At 44.2% G+C, this 22,092-nt stretch overlaps 3 protein-coding genes across 5 annotated transcripts; 2 read left to right on the plus strand and 1 right to left on the minus strand.

The window, feature by feature from the left end:
- Positions 1–271: 271 nt before the first annotated feature.
- On the plus strand, positions 272–7,977 carry c1galt1lb (core 1 synthase, glycoprotein-N-acetylgalactosamine 3-beta-galactosyltransferase 1, like b). 2 transcript variants are annotated; one of them, XM_069154865.1, is made up of 4 exons: positions 272–286; positions 1,055–1,298; positions 4,074–4,738; positions 5,009–7,977. In XM_069154865.1, the coding sequence occupies exons 2-4, from the start codon at positions 1,085–1,087 to the stop codon at positions 5,303–5,305; spliced, it is 1,176 nt and encodes a 391-aa protein (XP_069010966.1). In that variant the 5' UTR covers positions 272–286; positions 1,055–1,084; the 3' UTR covers positions 5,306–7,977. The 2 variants fall into 2 exon arrangements, with proteins under 2 accessions (XP_069010966.1, XP_069010956.1); XM_069154855.1 differs by lacking the exon at positions 272–286 and adding an exon at positions 300–906.
- Positions 7,978–10,667: 2,690 nt separating this feature from the next.
- tac3b (tachykinin precursor 3b) lies at positions 10,668–14,589 on the minus strand. Of its 2 annotated transcripts, XR_011178324.1 has the most exons (6): positions 14,522–14,589; positions 11,707–11,824; positions 11,511–11,622; positions 11,406–11,435; positions 11,202–11,328; positions 10,668–11,075 (listed from the first exon to the last, which is right to left on the minus strand). XR_011178324.1 is itself a non-coding variant. In XM_069151131.1 (5 exons), exons 2-5 carry the CDS (start codon positions 11,818–11,820, stop codon positions 11,282–11,284), a joined length of 303 nt encoding a protein of 100 aa, XP_069007232.1. In that variant the 5' UTR covers positions 11,821–11,824; positions 14,522–14,589; the 3' UTR covers positions 11,097–11,281. The 2 variants fall into 2 exon arrangements, 1 of the variants encoding a protein (XP_069007232.1); XM_069151131.1 differs by lacking the exon at positions 10,668–11,075 and having other exon boundaries at positions 11,097–11,328.
- Positions 14,590–19,180: 4,591 nt separating this feature from the next.
- apof (apolipoprotein F) lies at positions 19,181–21,944 on the plus strand. Its single transcript, XM_069154879.1, has 2 exons — positions 19,181–19,473; positions 19,943–21,944. Exon 2 carries the CDS (start codon positions 19,978–19,980, stop codon positions 21,241–21,243), a length of 1,266 nt encoding a protein of 421 aa, XP_069010980.1. The 5' UTR covers positions 19,181–19,473; positions 19,943–19,977; the 3' UTR covers positions 21,244–21,944.
- The last annotated feature ends 148 nt before the right edge of the window (positions 21,945–22,092 follow it).

Consider the following 22,092-nt stretch of genomic DNA (forward strand, 5'->3'; position numbering starts at 1 on the left):
GTCTGTTAATGTATGACACAACTAAGTAAATAAAAGGATGGGGTCTGTACTGGATGTGACATCGCGGTATTTTGGTGACTTGTTGTAGCAGGGGACTTTATTTTTATTTTTATAATTCAACTTCATTGTGCAGAGTCCTCGTTGATATATGGGTGTTTTAAGTTGAAGGCTGGGCGGAAGTTACTGACGAGATAAAGTTCCTCATTTTTTTGACGTCGAGTTATGTTTTTTAAAAAAAGGAACGTAACATCAGGATATGGACATTTTAAAGAAGTAAGAGGAAAAGGTGAGACCTAACATGAGAGTTTTATCTAATGAGTCCCTGTTAAAAAATATTTTAAAGTTTCATGAAGTAAAACACGCATCTGCACTTTAATTTGGGATTATTTGACCGGAAGTGATCGTTGTTCTGGACGGAAGGCAGCAGTCGGACGAGTTCACTCGTTCATCCGGCGCTGATGTTTTCATCTGGGCCACAGTTTGCGGTAAACTACCGGGTTCGTGGGTCTTCCCGTTAGTCCCGTCGGTCACTTCAGCTCCGCCACGTTTCCGATGTGGCCTCGCGACGACGTGACTTCACCGGAGTTAACGGCGTCGACCGAATAACGGACTCCCAGTTAGCTTAGCGCTCGGTGCGCCAGCGGCCGGGGAAGGAGCTAATGATTGACCGGTTATGACTCCATTAAAAAAGGTCTTTTCTTCCGGGGACTCCGCTTCGTGTTTTGCCGCGAGAGGTGTCGACGCGGGGCCGCGGAGGTATGGCTAGCTGAGCTCAGTCGTCTCGGTGGAAACTGGACCGGATTTCTCTTTTTCAAAGTTGGTGTTGTGATGAATTAGCAGCTGGAGGTGGAGGAGGTGGAGGAGGTGGAGGGAAGTCCTGCTGCTATGGTGTCTGCGTTATCGCTGGTGAGTAAACCACACCTAAAACAGGGAGTGACACATGTCACTCGGTCGGTTCTTCACCGGACCCACTTTTCAACTACAACCCGAAACCCTTCGTGGTGAAACTTCACATCCTCTTCCTCCTCTTCCTCATCCTCCTCTTCCTCTCCAGCTCCTGCCGAGTTGAACAGCCCGGTCCAGCATGAAGGCCCTCGGAACCAGAGTCTCCTTTTACGCGGGGTTCGCGGTGGGAACCTTCACTCTGTACGTGTTCCTGCGGCAGATGTGGTTCGAGAAGACGGCGTCGGCGCAGCAGGCCGGCGGCTTCATCAACGTGCACGAACTGGAGGACGAGAGGAAGATCTGGAAGAAGGAGAGGTCGGCTCTGTTCACCCTGAAGCACCCTCACCACATCGGTACGTCCTTTGTCATGTATACCTGCTGGGTGTCTGCTTTGAGGGGGCCAAACCTCAGTGAATCAACCCCTGATAAGGTGTCCGTTCATCCGTTTGCCTCCTCATGCACCACGAACACAACCCTCCAGGAGCTTACCTGAACACCTCAGTGTCAACCAGCTCTCTGTTTTACAGGGGAGGACGTAAAGCTGGTGGTCAGCTACTTTATTTTGTACTCTGTTTGTTATTTAATCGATGAGAGGGATATGGTGTTGAGGTGTATCAAATACCCAATTAGAGTACACAATATGTACAATGAGTGTTTTCTTTGCGGATGAATCGAGTAAAGTAGAATATTTGGTCAAACTCGAGCTCTTTTCCAGACAGGGAAAGTCAGGAGATTTTGGTAATTTTTTTTTTTTTTTTTTTTTTTTTTTGGGGGGGGGGGTTGTGGAATATCTGGGAATTTTGTTTACATGTTTAAATTTTAGTTGCCATTTATCAAAATAGGATATTTTCCATGTAATCAAAACATAAAAACATAGGGCAGAAGAAAAGATCATTTAAAAATGTATTAAGAACTGTGATTAAAATATTAAAAACGGTCATTAAAAACCTTTCGCAAGCTAAAAATAGGATAGAAGTTACAGTGCAGTTTAAGACCTCCTCAGATCTGGTTCAGTTAGACAACCCTCTGTTTTAGTTTTAATATTCCCACATTCACTCAACTATTGGTCTCCGGTTACATAACATTTAAAAGCATGTAAAAGATTAAATCACTCTCTTTAGGTAATTGTTTTTGTGTACAATGTTATTCAATAGTTGCAGGCTTTCTCTGTGGTCAGCTACAGTTTCCTTCATTTAAATATAAAATGCTGATAATCAGTATGTTAATAATACACAGCTACATAACTACTTTACATTTGGTTTTCTCCAGGAAGTCGCTTAAATTTTATGTAAATTGTCAAACTGGAGGCAGGAATCCAACGAAACCTGATTCCACCGACTTTTTACAACCAATATCAGTTGCTGTTTAATCGAGCTTTGGGTAAAAGTAAAAATGATTACAATCAGTCGTCGTCATAAGACGTGAGCTGGTTAAACTTGGATTCACAGAAAATGAGGAACAATGAACACATTATATAAATACATCTCAACAATGACACTCATTCATTCACGCAGGTAAAGTGTTCATTTCTCGGGAGTTTTGCAGGTTACATAATCTTTTAACATATTTAAGAGATTCAATCACATTCTTCAGGTAATCATTTTTCAGGTGTTGCATGCTTTCAGCTTGACCTGGTGTGGTTTACTTAATTTAAATATCATACAATCAGTGTGTTAATAAATAACTAAGTAAGGACTTTACATTTGGTTTTCTCCAGCAGGTCTCTTAAATTTCATATGAATGAGAAAAGGAGTTCCTGGAATCGGAGGCAGAAATCCAAAGAAACCCGATTCCCAACATTTTTTTACAAGTGCGCTTATTCACTGCACTGTTTATTTAGATGAAGCATACAATAACATCATTGTTGTAAGACAGTTATGTTAATTACATGAAATTGTTCTCTGTAAATCAGGAATTGGGAACATATTGTGGACTCACGCTGACAACAATGAAATCCTTCTCTCTGTACAAACAGACACACACACACACACACACACACACACACACACACACACACACACACACACACACACACAAAACCACAACCACAAATACTGCTAAATAAATATAAGCTGGGAAAGCTCTCTGAGGAACAAGTGTCTCCTGCTTTAAGTTCATTTAATTATTTAAGTGGACAGAACCAGAAACCAGTAATCCTTAATTTGGAGTTGACCTGAGAAACTTTTTCAAAGTCAGTCTCATCTATGATTTGTGGTCACAGTTATTAAATATCTACGCAGCCTTACGAACCAGACCTCATACATGAATCCAGTTCGATATTTTTTTTCTACCTGAACTTTGTTGTATAATCTGATGTTCAGCCCAAGATGTTTTTAAAATGCTGGATTGTATCATGTAAATCTACATTTTTATATCATGCCTAGGATTAGGAATTATTTAAAATCATATACAAGATTAAATACTCCACAGTCACGCTCTCACCTGTGAATGCAGCGTCATGGTTACCAGGTTACTGCAGCACCTCATCTCTCATCTCCCCGACAGACCCGGATTCTCTGAGTACTCTGGTGATCAGTACATGTAAACACACCGTGTGTGTACTCTGGTGACCAGTACATGTAAACACACCGTGTGTGTACTCTGGTGACCAGTACATGTAAACACACCGTGTGTGTACTCTGGTGACCAGTACATGTAAACACACCGTGTGTGTACTCTGGTGACCAGTACATGTAAACACACCGTGTGTGTACTCTGGTGACCAGTACATGTAAACACACCGTGTGTGTACTCTGGTGACCAGTACATGTAAACACACCGTGTGTGTACTCTGCGTCTCTGACTTAACTTTCATACTAATCAATCTAAACATCCCCACCATATAGCCTCTATTTATCTGTACGGAGGAAACATACACTTAATGACCATTGGACACTAAAATACTGGCCATTAAAGGATCATTTTAATATGAAATCTTACCTTTTAATCTTGAGTCACTGGTACAGGATTTAGTTGTTTTTTTTTAACACAGATGACCAAAACGTTGCCTCATTTCAATGCACTCATTTCCCCTCCAGGAGGTTCAACCGCTCCTCTGCTTGTGTTTCCCCACTTTTTTAAAAGATGTCACGGTGTGAAATGACGTTAATGTTTTTCCCCCCGACCAGGTGAGGATAGCCGCATGGCTGATGAGTTGTACAAGAAGGTGCGTATTCTGTGCTGGGTGATGACGGGCCCCAACAACCTGGAGAAGAAGGCCCGGCACGTGAAGTCCACGTGGAGCCGCCACTGCAACATCGTGGTGTTCATGAGCTCCGTGGACGACCCCGACTTCCCCACGGTGGGATTAGGCACGAAGGAGGGCCGCGATCAGCTGTACTGGAAAACCATCCGGGCCTTCCATTACGCCTACGAGCACCACGCCGACGAGGCCGACTGGTTCCTGAAGGCGGACGACGACACCTACGTCATCGTAGACAACCTGCGCTGGTCTCTCGCCAACCACACGCCCGACGAGCCCATCTACTTCGGCCGAAGGTTCAAGCCCTACACCAAGCAGGGCTACATGAGCGGCGGCGCCGGCTACGTGCTGAGCAAAGAGGCTCTGCGGAGATTCGTGGAAGGTTTTAAAAGCAAACTGTGCACTCACACCACCTCCGTGGAGGACCTGGCGATGGGGCAGTGCATGGAGAAGGTGGGGGTGCTGGCGGGAGACTCCAGAGACACGTTGCACCGGGAGACCTTTCACCCCTTCGTCCCTGAGCAGCACCTCACCGCCAAGTTCCCCAAGAGTTTCTGGTATTGGAGCTACTGCTACTACCCCATCTCAGAGGTGAGTGCAGCCCACACCGGAGCTCCTCTACTGTCGGCGTCACCCCGAAGCGGTGCGAAGAAACCGTCTCTCGGTTTGTTGTCGAGCCGCCGTAGCGTCAACGAGTTCAGAGAAATGACTGAGTTGTTACCAATTCAGAGTTTCTTTCATGCGGCGCTTTTACAGCCTCGTAAAAATGTTGAGGTTTGTCGTGTCCAAACTGTAATTTGTTATTTAATGTGACGGCGAAATATCTTTTAACGCGTCACACCTTCTCTGTTTTTGTCTCAGGGTCCAAACTGCTGCTCGGACGTGTCGGTGTCTTTCCATTATGTGGACGCTTCAGTCATGTATTTGTTGGAGTACTACACCTACCACCTGCGTGCCTTCGGCTACAGATACCGGTACCGGCCCCCCACGCCGGCCAGCTACGGCATCGAGCAGTCCGATGCAGAGGAGCAGAGCGAGCCGGCGTCTCCGGATGAAGAGCGAGGAGAGGCGGCTCATCCGTCCAGGACGGACCGGAGACAGGACGCCGTTCCCCCTCCTGCAGCCGCGAAAGACCCTCCGGCCGCTCCGGCGGGCTGATCGCTGAGCGGATCTGTCGGGGGGAACTGGTCATATTTCTACGGTTGATCTGAAGTTTCTCCTCGTGCAGACGTGTTGTCAGGGGACTCCTGAGCTCAAGGACTGATGCTAATGTGAACTGAAGGACGGAGACGTGATTCATTTACATTATTTCAGTTTTCTTATCTGACTCTAGGTTGTAAACAAACCCATAAAGCGTTTTTTCAGAGATTTTGAATTTCCATTTTATTAGAGTTAGATTTCCTTCCTAACTCCAGCCATCCGGCTGAAATTTGATTTTCCACTCTACTTTTTGCAAATCTGCTGGACCTGTTTGACTTTGTTTGCCACATGGATGACTGAGAGATGTCCAAGATGTCCAAGTCTCCGACTTCCTGTGGAGCGTCGTGACAAAATTGTTGAAATAGTTTGACAGGCTGCTGCGTTCACAACATAGAAGACTGTAATGTTATGTTCATGTTTTTACTCACTGTTAATCACTTTGTATTTTATTTCACATCAACAAAGTCTTAAATTTGCCTCAAATTGTCATTTTTAGCATTTTTAGTCAAAGGTTTATTTAAATGACTACGACTGCAATTTACGATGATCTTAACGATGAATTTACAGATTATTTTCTCACATTACTTAGCTGATTGTTTGGTGTATGAAATGTTTAGAAAATGCCCGTTTAATGACCTCAAATAGTTTATTTTTCCAACGAACCGTCAGAAACCTGAATATGATCCGTTTGTTATGACGTGAAACAAAGAAAAGCAGCAAAACCTCACGAGAGAAGTCGAAAGACTCGAACAATTAGGAGCTACCGAGTACAATTCATGAATAATTAATTCCATAATAGATAGATAGATAGATACTTTATTAATCCCACAATTATTATTTTTAAAATAATTCTTGTCTGTTATCAATTTAGTAAAAATCAAGGCAGTTTTCTGTCGAGTGAATTACTCGTATTTAGTCCCAAAAATGTTTGAACAATAATATGATCTCAACATTTGGAAAAGTAAATGTTCATATACTCTCAGCCTTAATTTAATGAAAGTTGCCAGTTTATTAGGTACACTTAGATCAGAGAAATGCAGCGTAACCATGAAGAAGAAAGACTCTTTTCTTTGCCAGCATGTTTTTACACACCAGAATTGGACCCAGCAGTGTGCCTTGCTCAATAATCCAAGGAGACGAAATGGCGAGAACCTGCCGAGCTGCTTCTCGGCCCCTTTTGTTGTCGTGCTATTGTTTGCTGGAGATGGAAGACCAAACAAAAGTAAACCTACAGTTCATTCAGGGGGTTATTTTAGGACTGCATCAGTTTTAGCTACGTGTTCCTAATAAACTGGCATCTGAGTGTAAATCATCTCTTTTCCATAACCAAATCGATATAGACCGTAGTCGACATCCAGTTATTTGTGTAGGAGAGCGTTGTTTCATGTTTCTGCGTGGCTGACAGAAACGTCGTGAAGCGCCCGCGATGCTTTAAACAAAAAGTCCAAATGACCGAACTCCGACCATCCAGCCAAAGATTTCCACCAGAGACGAGACCACCGTAAGGACGGATCGGCCGTCACCGGTGTTTGTGCAGTCATGGCGATAACGTTCAGGGCGTTTCCTGGGATGGAAACGCTCCATTGGTTTATCTTCCCCGATCGACTCCAAACAACCCACGGTACAGATATCTGTCTGTGCTTCCTGAAAACGACACTGAACACACGGACACCCCCCGCCCCCCGCCCTCCGCCCTCCCGCTGACTCATTAGCTTGTGCCTTGTAAATTGAGATTGTATGAGCCATCACCTGCACACATGACTTTGCACTGTGACGTTACTACGATGACAGTGATGGAGTCTGATCTTCGTGAATCCTTCCATTGTAATGCGAACGGCCTTCAGACGAGCCAGCGGACGACTCGTTCACGACACTTCCTTAAAACTAGCCTGATTTTCTTTTTTTTTCTTTTATACACTTTAATTCCCGAAAGCGTGTTTGCTTTTTTAACGTCTGGGCAGGTCGGAGCGTTTCTCATGTTGTTAGTACGTTATGAGTATTTTAAAGTATTCATAGCCAGACAGAGAAGCGAATATCTGGGAGATGCAGTCATGACCAAGTACAGGAAGAAGCGCCGTCTCAAACAGTGAATTTGGCGTCTGTGTGTAAATTGAAAGTACTTTTTTTGAGCGGAGGCCGTTTGTCCTTTTAACCACTCAAACCTTTTATTTTCTTCAAGGTTCAAAATGAACAAAGACCTTTTTGGAAGTGTTTACACTCAGTTCCCGTCTGTGCATGAACACAGCATGTTCCACTTTTTCTTTTTGTTCCTGTTTTGTATTAAAAAAAAAATTCCAGTTTGAACCAAATTTGCATGTTTCACAGTTTATTGTGAAGTGCTGCTCAGCGGTGCAGCAGGCTCCGCCTCCTGCAGGCTCCGCCTCCTGCTGTCTGACAGGAGTCACTCAACACATCCAGACCTTGACAATCTTCTTCAATAGTACATTTTTAAAGGGAAAGGTGTACAGCGCTGTATTTATATTTGAGATGTATTTATGTTGGTGCTGACGTCTAAACAGAGTCGGTACACTTCAATGTTTGTGTCGGTGTGTGAGCACAAAATCAGTGTGGGGGATCCTTTTTATTGAATGGTACTATAATCACTATAAATAAATGCATATTTTATTGTACACGTTCTTCCGTCTGAGTGTTTGAACAGTGATGATCGTAGTCCTCTGACGTCCCACCGGGAGGATGTTGTAACATCTGTCGTAAAAAGCGTATTTGTCTTCCTTGTTTATTTTCAGGGAGGATGTGGGTTCGAGTTTCTCAGATGTGCCGCTCATAGTTCATGAACTTTCTTTCCCTCATCTGTGAATAATTCTGCCCGCAAATGACGAGTGGCACAGAGCTGTGTGGTGGGGGGGCGTGGTTTGGTTCAGCTCCAGGAGGTACTGATTGGGGGCGTGTCCACTCCCGGATGTAGGTCAGGTGATCCAGGGTGCCGGCCCCCCCAACACCCTCCCCCGGTCCACTGGAGACATACCCCTCAGTCCCCTGTCTGCTTGTTGTGTGTCCTCCTCTCCTCTCCTCCTGTGTCCCCTCAGTCTCCTGTCTGCTTGTTCTGTGTCCTCCTCTCCGCTCCTCCTGTGTCCCCTCAGTCTCCTGTCTGCTTGTTGTGTGTCCTCCTCTCCTCTCCTCCTGTGTCCCCTCAGTCTCCTGTCTGCTTGTTCTGTGTCCTCCTCTCCTCTCCTCCTGTGTCCCCTCAGTCTCCTGTCTGCTTGTTCTGTGTCCTCCTCTCCTCTCCTCCTGTGTCCCCTCAGTCTCCTGTCTGCTTGTTGTGTCCTCCTCTCCTCTCCTCCTGTGTCCCCTCAGTCCCCTGTCTGCTTGTTCTGTGTCCTCCTCTCCTCTCCTCCTGTGTCCCCTCAGTCCCCTGTCTGCTTGTTCTGTGTCCTCCTCTCCTCACCTCCCGTGGCCACGCCCCTCACCAGTCCCAGCAGCTGCAGCCACTCACCCCGGATCACCTCCTGCAGGTGTGCTGCATCTCCCTGATCACCTCCTGCAGGTGTGCTGCATCTCCCTGATCACCTCCCCGGACTATATCTACCCTGCCCCGGCACTCCTCTGGTTGTCGGTGCATTACTACAACGACTAGCAACAGCTAGACATGGCGAGTTACTGCGAGTGCCTGTTGATCACCGCAAGGACCGCCAGTCACCCGTCCGTCACCCGTCCGTCCCGTTCCCGTTCCTCCTGTTCCTGTTCCTGCTGCAGAGCTACCTGTCGGAGTGATCAGTTGGTTGAGTTGCCCTCCCGACTCGGAGAATAGAGACTGTTTTTCCAGCGGTCCTGTCCGCTGTCCCGCCGGCTGCGTCTCCCCGGATCAGTCGGTTGAGTTGCCCTCCCGACTTGGAAGGAAGTGGACGCTGTAGGTGCCACCTTTTGTTTGTTTGTTTGTTTGTTTGTTGGAATAAAGACTGTATTTTGGAACTGATACCCGAGTCTGTGAGCCTGCATTTGGGTCCTGTTATACTCCACCTCATAACACCCTTTGGGTTGTTCGGTTCCCCGGCCACGTTCCAACGCCTCACGGACCGGGTGCTGCGCCCGCACGCTGCATATGCTGCCGCCTACCTGGATGATGTCATCATCCACAGCACCACCTGGGCGGAGCATGTGCAGCGGGTGGGCGCGGTGCTGGAGTCCCTGAGGCAGACGGGGCTCACCGCCAACCCAGGAAAGTGTGCAGTTGGACGGAGGGAGGTTCGGTATCTGGGGTACCATTTGGGCGGCGGGCAGGTGAGCCCTCAGGTGGACAAGACGGCTGCTATCGCACTAAAAGACTAAAAGAGGCGAGGCGGTTTTTGGGGCTGGCGGGTTATTACAGACGGTTCATCCTGGACTTTGCGGATCTGACCAGTCCCTTGACCGACCTGACCCGGAAAGGTGCCTCAGATCCGGTCCAGCGGACGGAGCAGTGCCAGTGGGCGTTTGAGAGGGTGAAACAGGCTCTCTGTGGGGAACCGTCCTCCACACACCTTCTCTCCCCTTTACCCTGCAGACTGAAGCATCCAACGGAGGGCTGGGGGCTGTTTCCACGTGGAAGATGATTGAAGCCTTTGTAATGTTTTACAGTAGTTGTTTTAACTATTTTAGCGCCTCCGTCCGAGGCAGTGTTCTCCCGTATCCAAGAAATGAAATTAGAACAAATAACTGGCCTTTTTTGAGTGAATGTTGATTCAGCATTTACACTATTGACATCCTGTTTCTGACTTCCTCCATGTGTTTTTTTTTTGGTTGCTCACTACTTCTGCATACTCACCGATTTCAACATTTAAATTTGAAATTGTTCAACTCTTTCAGGACTTTTATGCTGGCGTTCAACTTTTTTCAAACATTTATCATTTTTAAAATATTAAGCATTTTTTAACATCTTTTTAACATTTGAGTGAATGAGGAGATTCTTTAACTCCTCTAAAACTTTGTCATTGTCTCATTGTGCCAGACATCATCTCTCAGATTCCTGATGTTTCCCCGGGTTTCTTTGTCTGACTGATTATTTGTGTAACGTGGCCGAGCCGTCCTCTCCTGAGTTGCAGCTCCACCTCACCTGCTCCTCATCAAAAGTGACAAAACTGTGTCAAATAAAGTCAACAAAGGTGGTAGTTTCAGTCTTGCATAACTTGTTTTGTTGTTGTTTCCTGGATTGGAACTAGTTCAGTCATCAGCTCCTGTCTGCCTGGCCCCACATGCCTCTTTTGTTTTATAATCAAACTTGACAGTTTCTGAACACTCTTGAATTTTGACCATTTGACATGTTAATGAAAGCTGGTAACCTCGAAGTTAAATGTCAGATCAGCCAAAAGCAATTTGTCACAGGTTTATTAATAACGATGCTTTTATGCAAACCAAGAAATTACAGTGCAGGAATGTCAAACAGGATCAATATATGATTTGTTTACAGGAGAGAATTAAACGGTAATCTTTTCTGCTGAGAACACGAGTAGTGAAGGTGGAGCTGTGGTCTGATCATCGTCGAAGGCGAACAGCTCTTTTTCTGCGCTGGTCATTCAACTTGGATGTGAGCGTTGCTGCTTAATCTTTAAATCTGTTTACTTTCTTTTTGATCCAAAGACATGTAAAAAATGTAAACAAATTGTCAACCTGCAGGGACATATCGAATCAGCCAAGCTTTTACTGCCAAAAGTCAGTCCTTTGTCATGAAGCTGCTCAGAAAGGGTTTTTAAAAAATAAGGATATAATAATGATGGAGATCCAGGAAACAGAACTAAAACAGAAAAACAGAACTGGATTACACTTCGAGAGAAAGTTTGATATTATAACCAGATTTTATTTTGTAATATTGCTGAAAAACACAGTAACAACAGAGCCATTGATCGAGTGTATTCCTCACATATACATCAGTGAGTGGAGTCGATGTAATCAGCAGAATGCTGAATGCTTTGCTGAATGAACTGCTGTGTGAGGTCACTCTCAGGTCCTCCGCCCCAGCAGATCATCCAGGATGTCATCGACATGTCCTGGAAAAGTCAAACAGACGGGAAGTTAGGATGAAGTCAGAGCAGAAAAATATTCCTCCCTGAATTCACGTTCTTACTTTTTCTGGACACTGCGGTGTTTCTTTGGCCTGCGGAGACAGTTACAGGTCAGTTTGATTCTCAGTCAGAGTATTTATGGGTGTGAAACTACAAACACAACTCACTGTTCGGCGGAGCCGCACTTCTCCGTCCCATCAGACTCACAAAGCCGTCGTAGTCCACGTCGCCAAACCTCTTCAGCACCGCGTCCTCACCGACGCATCCGCCCGGCTTCACCTGCAAGCGGAAACCATCATCGTGCCTTTCAGTCTTCAAATAAAACGTGTGCTGCGGTGAGCCGGAGGATCGGAGGACGAATACCTGTCTCAGAGACATGTAGGCGTCTTCTTTACACCAACAACTCACAGGAAGGAAGACGAGGAGGAGGAGCGCGACCAGCGAAGCAACACTGCAGCAGTTTGGAGTTTTCTCCATCGCTCTGAGGAAGAGTCCCAATATTTAAAGCAGAATAAACACGGTGCATATCCAGGATGAGGCTGCTTTATGGAGCTCTAAAATAGGAGAGTGTATCTTCTATATGAATATTCTTTTGAAAAAAAACTGTATTGGTTTGAATACGATCCCGATTTCCCCCCAAAAATGTGGGATGCTGTGCAGAATGTAAAAAGGCCGGCATCAAATTTAAAATGAGACTATATTTTTCATAAAACAACACAATTTCTCAGTTTCAACATTTGATATGTTGTGTTTGGTCTATTTTCAATCAAATTTGGTTTTACGTGATTTGCAAATATATTGGATTTTGTTTTTATTTACATTTTACACAATGGAAACAGGGCTGTAATAGTTTTTCACTGTTCACATCACCTCTGAAGGACGATGAATCGCACGAACCTGCACAAAAGGTCTTTACAAATATAGTTTGACGGATTAATATTTGACCCTCAAGTGTCTCATATGAGGTTCCAAATATCTTAGTGTGACGAGTCCAACATGGAAACGTCTGTTGTCCCACTCAGCTACTTCAACATAATTTGTTAAATAAACTTTTTAATTAATTTTTTTTTTTTTTCAAACCTTTTCAGAGTTTAGGTGTTAAAACTTTTGAACTTTGAGGTTATAGGAAGGCTTGTATACATTCCTATGGTATTTGCCCGTTTGAAATTCACAGTTAAACACTGAAACATCCTTAAACTTTAGACTTTGATGCCTTTGGCTCAGAGGGCTTTAAGGGCTTAACGTCGTGGCCTCTCCACTATTCACTGATAGAAAGAAGTCCAAAGACACCCAGTGTTTGTGAGTCTCAGCCTTTGTGTACTCTACTAACTCCCATTCACACGAGAAAGTGCTCTGCACACCACAGAAGCTGTTATTTCACGTCCTGTTTTAAAGACCAAATGCTTGTTATGCGTTTTAAAGCTTAAATCAGCTTCCTCTGTAAATTTAGCAGAATATAAATCATGTGATTAATGTCATCCATTCAATCAGCACAACAACTGGCGGCAATTTTCTTCAACAAATGACTTTCTGTTGTCTTTTTTATGCTTTAATGAAACTCTGTCCTGAAATATGCAGATGACATAAAGTTAATGTACCAAATGAATGTTTTAAAATGAGGACATTTATTTTCCATCAGACGCTAAGCTTATATTTCTTCAAATTGCTGAGCCATACAGTGTCCCACAAACGGGGCTCAGATATTGCCAGACTCCAGACAATCTTCTCTTTATACAAAAATATCACTACTGCAATTATTCTACACTGAGAAACATGCAAAACTATAACAATTTCATTTGATTAATTTTCTTTCCTCCTATATATAAAGGCGAATATAAAAAAAAAATCTGTGAGTATTATCAAATAAAATGATGAAATATTTGGATAGCAAAGAATAAGATAAAGCATGAATGTTTTCCACTGTAATGACCAACATTAACAGTTAACATTAAGTAACACTTAACAGTGAAGGCAGTGAAAGTACCCAGAAACCAGCCTATTGGGTTCAAAGATTTATGTTTCTGGGCTCTTTTTTACTTTTATTAATTTGTTTGATGCCTGAATGAGACGTACAGTCGCTGCATTGATGCACTGATGCACTGATGCACCGATTCACCGATGCACTGATGCACTGATGCACCGATGCACCGATGCACTGATGCACCGATGCACCGATGCACTGATGCACCGATGCACTGATGCACTGATGCACCGATGCACTGATGCACCGATGCACCGATTCACCGATGCACTGATGCACCGATGCACATCAACACAGAAACCGTCTCCACTGATGCTGACGTTTATTTAGACACAACATGAAAGCCCTCATCTTCTTTCATTACACCATGAACTGATGATCTTTTCTTAAACACGTCTCTTTATTTTCCTCTGATCCGACAGCTGCTGCTGTATGTTCCTGGTTTTAGTGCATTTCAGCTTATTTGTAATTTATTGCATGAAGTAACGGTGAAACAAGAATAATTAAGACTCAATTCCTTATCAGGAGCAACAGGATTTCATGATAATACTGCATTTATCTCAGTCTTATATCACATAAAATATTATGTTGTTATTTGATGCCAAATATTTTGTTCATCAGTTAAACAGATGTTTTGTGACCCTGTGATGGACTTATTTCCATTTTCTTAACATTTTTGTGAAGAGCGACGCAGTGATTTTAACCTTATTAAGCTGTAAGTAAAACAGCAGAGGCGTTTCATTTCATTCAGTCCAATAACACGATATATGCTCGAGTCTTTAAGTCATTTCACAGCAGCTGAAGCTGCATACAGGTTCAATATGCCTTATTCATACAAGTCTGAATAAGAGAAGAATAAAGTTTGTAAAATTGAATGAATAATGAATAAATCTTCTTTTTTTTTTTTAGATTAAACAGAAATTATTAGGAAATCACAGTCCAGAAATTGCAGAGAGCTTTGCAATAAACTGTCTACAGACACTGTTATAAATAAAAAGGTAAATTACAGCAGTTGTTGCCAGCCGTTGATTTATAGGTTGATTATCACTGCAAAGGTTCCAGGTGCTGAAACTCAGCAGAACGATGTTTTGTAGTGAAAATCAACCAACATATTTTTTCATCCAGTTAACCAAGGAATCATGAAACAAACAGAAAATAAAAACAGAAGAATAAAAACATGTTTATTTCTTCTCTTACCTTGATGTGATCTGTCAGCGTGAACCTGTGATCAGTTTCAAAGAAGCTCTGAGTCTAAACCAGCATCTCCATCCCGATTATTATAGTGCTTCAGCTCATCTGTCATCCAATTAGCACTCCACCCACCAGCCAGTCCCCCATCACACCCCTACACACACACACACACACACACACACACACACACACACACACACACACACACACACACACACACACACACACCATCATCGTCGTCCCACTGAGTCGGGATCAATCAGAAAACCACATTATCCCACCTCTATCCCGGTAAAACCTCCTAAATGTGATTAAAGAACGAATGAACTAGTCGTGGAGGATTTATTTGTTCTAGCAGAATGAGGAACTGTTTAACGTGCTCCTGATAGTTTGTTCTCATAGACAGTCACTGTGTTTGGTCGTTCTGCCTTTCGGTTTTTTAATATATACTCCTTGTAAAACTCTCTCTCTCTCCCCAACCTGCCTCACCTGCAGCCACTCTGTAATCAGCCATGTCGGTATCTCAGCTCCCAGAGACGTCTTTAACCTCCGTTTTCCTGCCTGCCCGGCCTGTGTTAGTTTAACAGTTGTTTGGGGACCGGACAATAGAGGCTGCATCGAAACCCCCATCATGCATTGCACCGCTCACCTGGGTGCAAAGTTGGGTTTAAATGAAAACACCGGTTTCCTATCGGATGATGGCCACGACATCATGAAGTCCGCCACACGCCTGTCGTTCTCCAGCACGACTTCAGACGCTGCAAACGACAATCGACAGGCGTTAAACTGAAGCAGGCAGCGAACCACACGGTGGTTTTATTGATTGTATTCACAGTTTGATTATTGGGCCGTGGTACCGGTATGCTGCTCCATAATTATTCATTTCTATTAATATTTTAAGAATAGTCAATTATTCTTGATATTTATTATCAGCTAACCAAACCTGCTCCCATAACTTCTTTGTTTACTTCAGTCTGGCTCCGTGTCGTGCGTTTGATTCCTTTCCCTTGTGAAAGTCTTTTTCAAGTCCAGTTTCCAGTTTCCATCCACGTCTGCTCAGACTCGGATCATAAACAACCGATAAATCGGATTCTGAGAGAACACAAAGTTGTTGCCATGACTACGGACGACGCTTCAAATCCCGAAGTTGCTGCAAAGAAGCTGCAGATTTTAAAAACGTGGATGTTTCGATCACAGTCAGTCCTCAGTCAGGATCTGACCACATGTGGAATATAGTCACGGGAAGACAGAAAACCTTCTGATGACATACTGAAGTTGACCTTTGACCTTTTACATGTAAAATATCCTCAAAGTTTAGGACTTTTGTGTGAAACTTGTAGTTGTGGCCACGAATGTTGGTGATGTCACCGCGACCTTTTGACCAACAAAATCTCATCAATTCATCTTTTAAATCCAAGTAAATGTTTGTGCCAAATTTCAGGAAATTCGGTCAAATCTTTCCTCACAACGATAGGACGGACGGATCCGAAAAACCACAGGGTGTGTGTGTGTGTGTGTGTGTGTGTGTGTGTGTGTGTGTGTGTGTGTGTGTGTGTGTGTGTGTGTGTGTGTGTGTGTGTGTGTGTGTGTGTGTCCCAGGAAATGGGGTGGATAATGCGCCGGTGTAACTGGACTCGTAGCGACGCCCTGCTCTGTCTGCGCTGTGATTGGCTGCTGTGGGAGCGCGTGGGAGTTTTTTGGCTCTCTGAGTCGATGAGGTCTGAAACGAGGAGCGGAAACCTTCTGGATGACCCCTCAGTCCACAAACTTTCATTATAAACCAGCAGTTTATATGGTGATACTTGAACAGAAATCCTTCTGTCACTCAAACAACACTTCACGTCACTTCTGATGAACACTGTGTTTACGACAGCAGCAGACATTTATTTTCAACAGATGAGTCCTTTTTTAACAAAACTCGCATTAAGTGAAACAAATATTTTTGGGGTTGTTTGTTTTTCTCGAACGACAACCGACAGTGACGTCGCCCGTTGGTTCGTGAACGTTATGAATCCTCCAGTTCAGATTCTGTCCGTCACCATCTTGCTAGTTCGGAGCGGTTTGGAGCAGGAAGTGACCATATTTGGATGAGCTGGGGGAGGAGCCAGCGGTGCATCTGACTGATCTGACTGGAAACCGGAGGACATCAAGCTCCAATAGCCAATAGCGGAAAACTGACTGCGCCGCAGGCCTGTCAATCAAACAGACACGCCCCCCCCCCCTCCTCCCACCATCACAGGAGGTAACACAGAGCCCGAATGGTTAATTACAACCACAAAACAGCTTCTGATAACTTCTGATTGGACCCGAGGGCATTAATCATGCAGTGTCAGTTCCCTGCAGAAATGACTGCATAAACATCCAATTAGCCATCTGGGGGAGCTGCTGTCTCATGTCCAGACTTCCTCAATTAAATAGGTGAGAGAACACAGTGATGACGGCTGTCTGTTTAATCTGACCGAGGATCGTGCTGCTGGTGTTCACCAACCTTCTTTTTGTTTTTAGCAGTTTAATCCTGCAGATTTGTTCAGTTTTGTGTGCAGTAGTTTTCCCGTTGGACACCATCTGTGTAGAGTTTGACTGAGTTTTGCTCCTAAATCCAAACACCCGAAACTTTTACACCTTCTTCTGACACAGAGATGTTCTGTTCAGTCTGCAGCTCGTATATTGAGCATCTTACAGAAATGTGGAGTTACGACCCTTTTAAAATAATAATTTCAGCTGTGAGCCGACACATTATAAACCGTATAAAGCTGAGAAGTGAACTTGTTTGCTGCAGCTGCCTGTTTACACATCCAGCAGAAGATTAACACTCAGCAGGTGTGGTGTTTCTGGTCATCTGAGGAGTGTTAGTCTCATGTTTACTCTGGTTTACATATATTTTTTGTTTTCCAGGGTAGCTCTTCATCTTCTAAATCCTCCACTGCGTCGCCAACTGTGTCTCTCTGTTGAAAACTGTCTTTTGTGGCTGTGAACAAAGTTTTCAGACAGAAATAATCAAAACCAAAACGATGATGACGGAGCTGAACTGTTCTGTTGAGCAGAGAGAAACGTCAGAGTGTCTTTGTGGGTTCATCTGGATTCATTGTTTTTTTTAAATAAAATGTAATTCATAGCATCTTTAAGTGTCAGATGTTTTCCATCAACACAACTCTTTCAACTAAAGTGAGTTTGAGGAAAAGACAGAAGACTTCACCTTACTTTTCTGGAAAACAAAAATAGCTTGTTGTTTTCTGCTTTGAGTAATTTTTTCTTTTTTTTATACAGTTGAATTTATTTTCTGAGAAGTTTAACTCTAAATGTGTGTTTGGGTTTCTGTTGGTCCATCTACCACCATGTTTGGCTTCTTATGGTGTGATTAATAAAATATTCAGTTTATTTTTTCCCTGTTTGAGAGAGTTCTGTATCATATCACATATCACATCAGGCAAGTTTATTTTATATATATATATATATATATATATATATAGCACATTTGAATGCAGGAGGGAGGAGGATCATCTCGTGTTGTCTGTGGTAGTGCTAGTGCTGTGAACTCAACATGTCTCATAATCAAACATCTGTAAACTGCTGCTGGAGCAAAGTTCATCTGTGACCTGCTGCTGCATACCTTCCTCTTGCTGAGTTTTACAGCACTTTGAACGGAGGTTTTTTATTCAAAGGAACTATTCAACTAAACCTGTCTTATAATATAATATGTCTTTATAAAAGACACAGAAGAACGACACCAGCTCAGATGTACTCATGGATTCATTGGTTGAAAGTACAGATTATAATTTTTAGCCATCGTCTGATGTAGAGGTTAATGGCTGCTGTCGACTATTTGTTCTTGAAAAACCTTTGTTCTCACTGTACTGAGGGGAGGGAAAAAAACTGTGGCGTACTCTCATGGAGTGAAGCCGTGTGTGTGTGTGTGTGTGTCTGTGTGTGTGTGTGTGTGTGTGTGTGTGTGTGTGTGTGTGTGTGTGTGTGTGTGTGTGCAAGTGTGTGTGTAAGTGTGTGAAAGGGCAAAAGGAAAGAGGGAGTGAAAGGGAGAGAGAGGTATTGTAAAAGTGGGAATGGAACAAGGCTAAATTCTTTGAGAGGCGTTTTGTATTAAATGTTGGTCACAGAGTAAATACAAACACAATATATGACTGGAGAACATATTTTATTCTTTTCTTATAGCATACTTGGTTATTTTAGTTTATTGTTTCTACCTAAAATCAATAAAAGTTCCCATTAATAGGTTTACATCTAAAATCTGATTGAGACTAAAGACAATCCATCATCACTGTGAAGTGAAGTCACATTAAAACTTTAGTGGACTTTCTTATATCGTGTGTTATAAGAGTCTCAGAGGATTTTTCTTAAATGACCTCAAATGAATTATAGAGGTTGTCAGACACTAAAATAATCTGAATTTCGGTGTGTTTTTTGTTTGATTGTGTGGCTGAGCCACGTCTTCACCTCACAGCCCTGTTTTCCATCTTTTCCCTTCCTGCCTGCGAGAGATAAATTCGCTCACGGCATGAGGGGGAGATTTCTTTCAAGTATTTGGGTCAAAAACAAAAACCTGCCAGCGAGCAGAGGGACGAAGAGGAGGAGGAGGAGGAAGCGTGGAGGGGGGCGAGAGAGGGAGGGAGTGATGAGAGGATATAAGGGCAGACAAACAAAACTGCTTTTGAACACATGGACTTTCTTCACATGAATCAACATTCAGGCCCAGATCTCCCCATTGAGCAATGAGGCCACAGACAAGAGGGAGCAGGGAGACAGATGATACAGAGGGAGGGCTGTGGGATGTCATGTGTAAAGAAGGAGACGCTCATTGGAGGCACAGAGAGAGAAAGACGAGCGCTATGCGTGTTTTAAGAAAAGGGGGAAAGCAAAAAAAGAAAGCATCCTGCATGTCGCAGCCTTCTCGGTCGCACTGACACGCTGTGGACTGCAGGAAACCAGACCGGACTGTCGTTGAGGTAAGACGAAGAGCTGAGAGAGGATCAAAAGATGCACTTCAATATTAAGTTGTGGGTGGAACAGTGTTTCTATTTTTAGTTGGAGTCAGCAGAGAAAAAGAGGTCGAGTACGAAGGCTTCAGTTTAGGCTCCATGTTAGAATGCATTCCTCGTTCTTGCAAAAGAACATTTAAAAATGTTGATTATTTTGTATTTGTGTACAGGCATCCTCACTCCTGATGTGACAATCTGTTTTTATTAGTGACAGAGATTTATTGAGGCTCTTGTTTGTGATAATAATAATTTTAAGGTTACCTACTGGTAAATATTTATGCAGAGAAACAGGAGCAACCACAAAACTTTTGGACAAAAGCCCGTTGACCTCTGCACTGGAATATAAACATGTTGTTCTGCAAGATTGTAATCAGACTTTGTTTTTTCAGGACCAGGATGAATAATTTCTTACGTTGTTGTCTTCTTACACTCCTAGTTTCAGTGTTGTTAAAGAGATCTCTTCAGTGTGGGATGATGTTCTCCAGGTTGAAGTGGCTGCTTGTGATCCAGCTCCTGTTGAATGAACAGGCGCTCTGCAGGGCTCCACCTCCTCTGGCACAGAGAGACACTCTGCTTCCAGGACCTGACGTCCACGGAGAGGAAGAGGAGGCCCGACAGGACCTTCTCTCTGCCCAGACTGGTCTCCCATCTGCAGAAAGGTCCCATTCAGAGAGACTCCGATATGCCCGACGGGTGACCTCCCTCCTCGGGGCGAAGCTTCAGGGCCGCATCCAAGACCGTCTCCACATTCGGGGGAACGTCAGCTGTGAGGAGCTGCTGTCTGCCAGCAGTATGGATGACCCGTTGTCCTCCGGGTTCCCCCAGGAGCTGCTCGGTCTCTCTTTGGTGCCCGTGTTGGTGGTGGCAGGCTGCCCACAGGAGGCCCAAACCCTGGTGCTGAAGCTGTACGGCCTGCTGGGAGTGGCTGACACAGACGAGCTCCTGATGGAGGTGGAGGGGATGATAGAGAGGAGGACGAGCAAGTCGGCACCTAAACCTACACCTGCGGCGCCGCCTCCGGAGAGAGATCCAGCATGGCGGCACATAGAGGCTGTGATGTTCAACATCCAGCAGCTGGCTGCGGTGGGAGACGGCACCTCGGAGCCGGAGGGACACTGTGAGGGCTGGACCCGGGTGAATGGGACCCTGCTGGTGGGAGCGGCTGTGGAAGGAGCCAGCGGAGGACTGGAGGATGCTGTGAGCGGCTGTGAGAAGCTGGGAGTCCTGTGTGCCGGTGTGACCAGCGGCGGGCCTCTCACTGCCGGTCTGTACCGGGCAGTGTTGAAGAAAGGAAGCCACATCCTGCCGTCGGAGTCCTCGGAGTCAGAGTGCTGGATCCGTCAGTGCGGCGCCCCAGAAGACGCTCCAGGTCATCGGGTGAAGCGCAGCGCTCAGAGGAGCTGCACCAACAGGAGCGAGGAGCGCGTGTACAACGTGGTGGAGTGGATCCCTGGGGTCAGCACCTTCTACAACCTCGGCACAGCTGTCTACTACGCCTCCGTCAACTGCTCAGAAATGGCCAAGGAGAGAGCCCTCCTCACCGTCGTGGACCTGGGAACAGACGCCCTCATGGTGGCCACGGGCGGCACCGCCGGGGTGGCCGGCTACGCCCTGGGTGCAGGTGTGAAGACGGGTGTGAAGGCCGGCGTCAGGTACCTGCTCAACTCCATGAAGGAGGAAGACGACGTGCTGGTGAACCAGTTCAGCTGGGAGGACGGCGTCATCACCGTCCAGTAGAGAGAGGGACCCAGAAATCAGACAATAAATACTCACATCTCTAGATTTATTCTTCAAGAGAGAGGATCCGTGTCTGTTATCGTAAATATAACAAAGAAAAAATGCTAAATGTTTTAGAATCTAGATTATTTGGAAAACTGGATTAAACATTTACACATCTCAATTTGTGGGGAAAAAAAAAAAAAAGCTTTTGTTTTTGTTTTTGTGATTTTACACAAATTGACAAAAACTTTTCTCATTGTTCTTTATGAATAAGATAAAGAAGAATTTCAGAGGATTGTTTTCTTTTTTGAGAGAGACACAGAAAACTTAGCTAACAAAGAAATTATAATTCAGTCAGAGTAAAACATTAACTTTATTTTATTGATAGTAAACAGTCTCAATAATCTGTAAACTCTAAAAGTAAGCTTCCATTGATAGTTTAGAGATCATTTATTTTTGTGTGTCATTGGTGAAGTAGAACAGTTGATCATATTATCAGCATCATTGAAAAACTGGTCTCAGGAAGTTCCACCTTCAACCCGTCATCACTTCATCTGTTGTCTCCTTTTTCCTCTTCCTCCCATCAAAACCTTTTATCAGGTCAGAGTCACATTTTCAGCTCTGGTGTAATCATTGCAGGGACGGTAGACTGGCATGAAAAATGTTGTTGTTCTATATGTTGTTGTTTTTCTCAAAATGTTAATAAATTGTTTATCAGATTTGTGTGCATATAGTGACTGTCAGTGTGGGAGTCCAGTGTATTAACAGACTGTTTGTTATCAAAGTGTGGGCGACTGAAAAGTCTCAAGAAAATGATGTTTAATGTGCATTAAATCACATTGAATTATATTTTCACTTTAGGCTACG

The sequence above is a fragment of the Embiotoca jacksoni genome, unplaced genomic scaffold (assembly GCF_022577435.1).
Source record: "Embiotoca jacksoni isolate LCO1_2020_lvr unplaced genomic scaffold, fEmbJac1.0.p SCAF_1, whole genome shotgun sequence".
NCBI classification, from domain to species: domain Eukaryota; kingdom Metazoa; phylum Chordata; class Actinopteri; family Embiotocidae; genus Embiotoca; species Embiotoca jacksoni.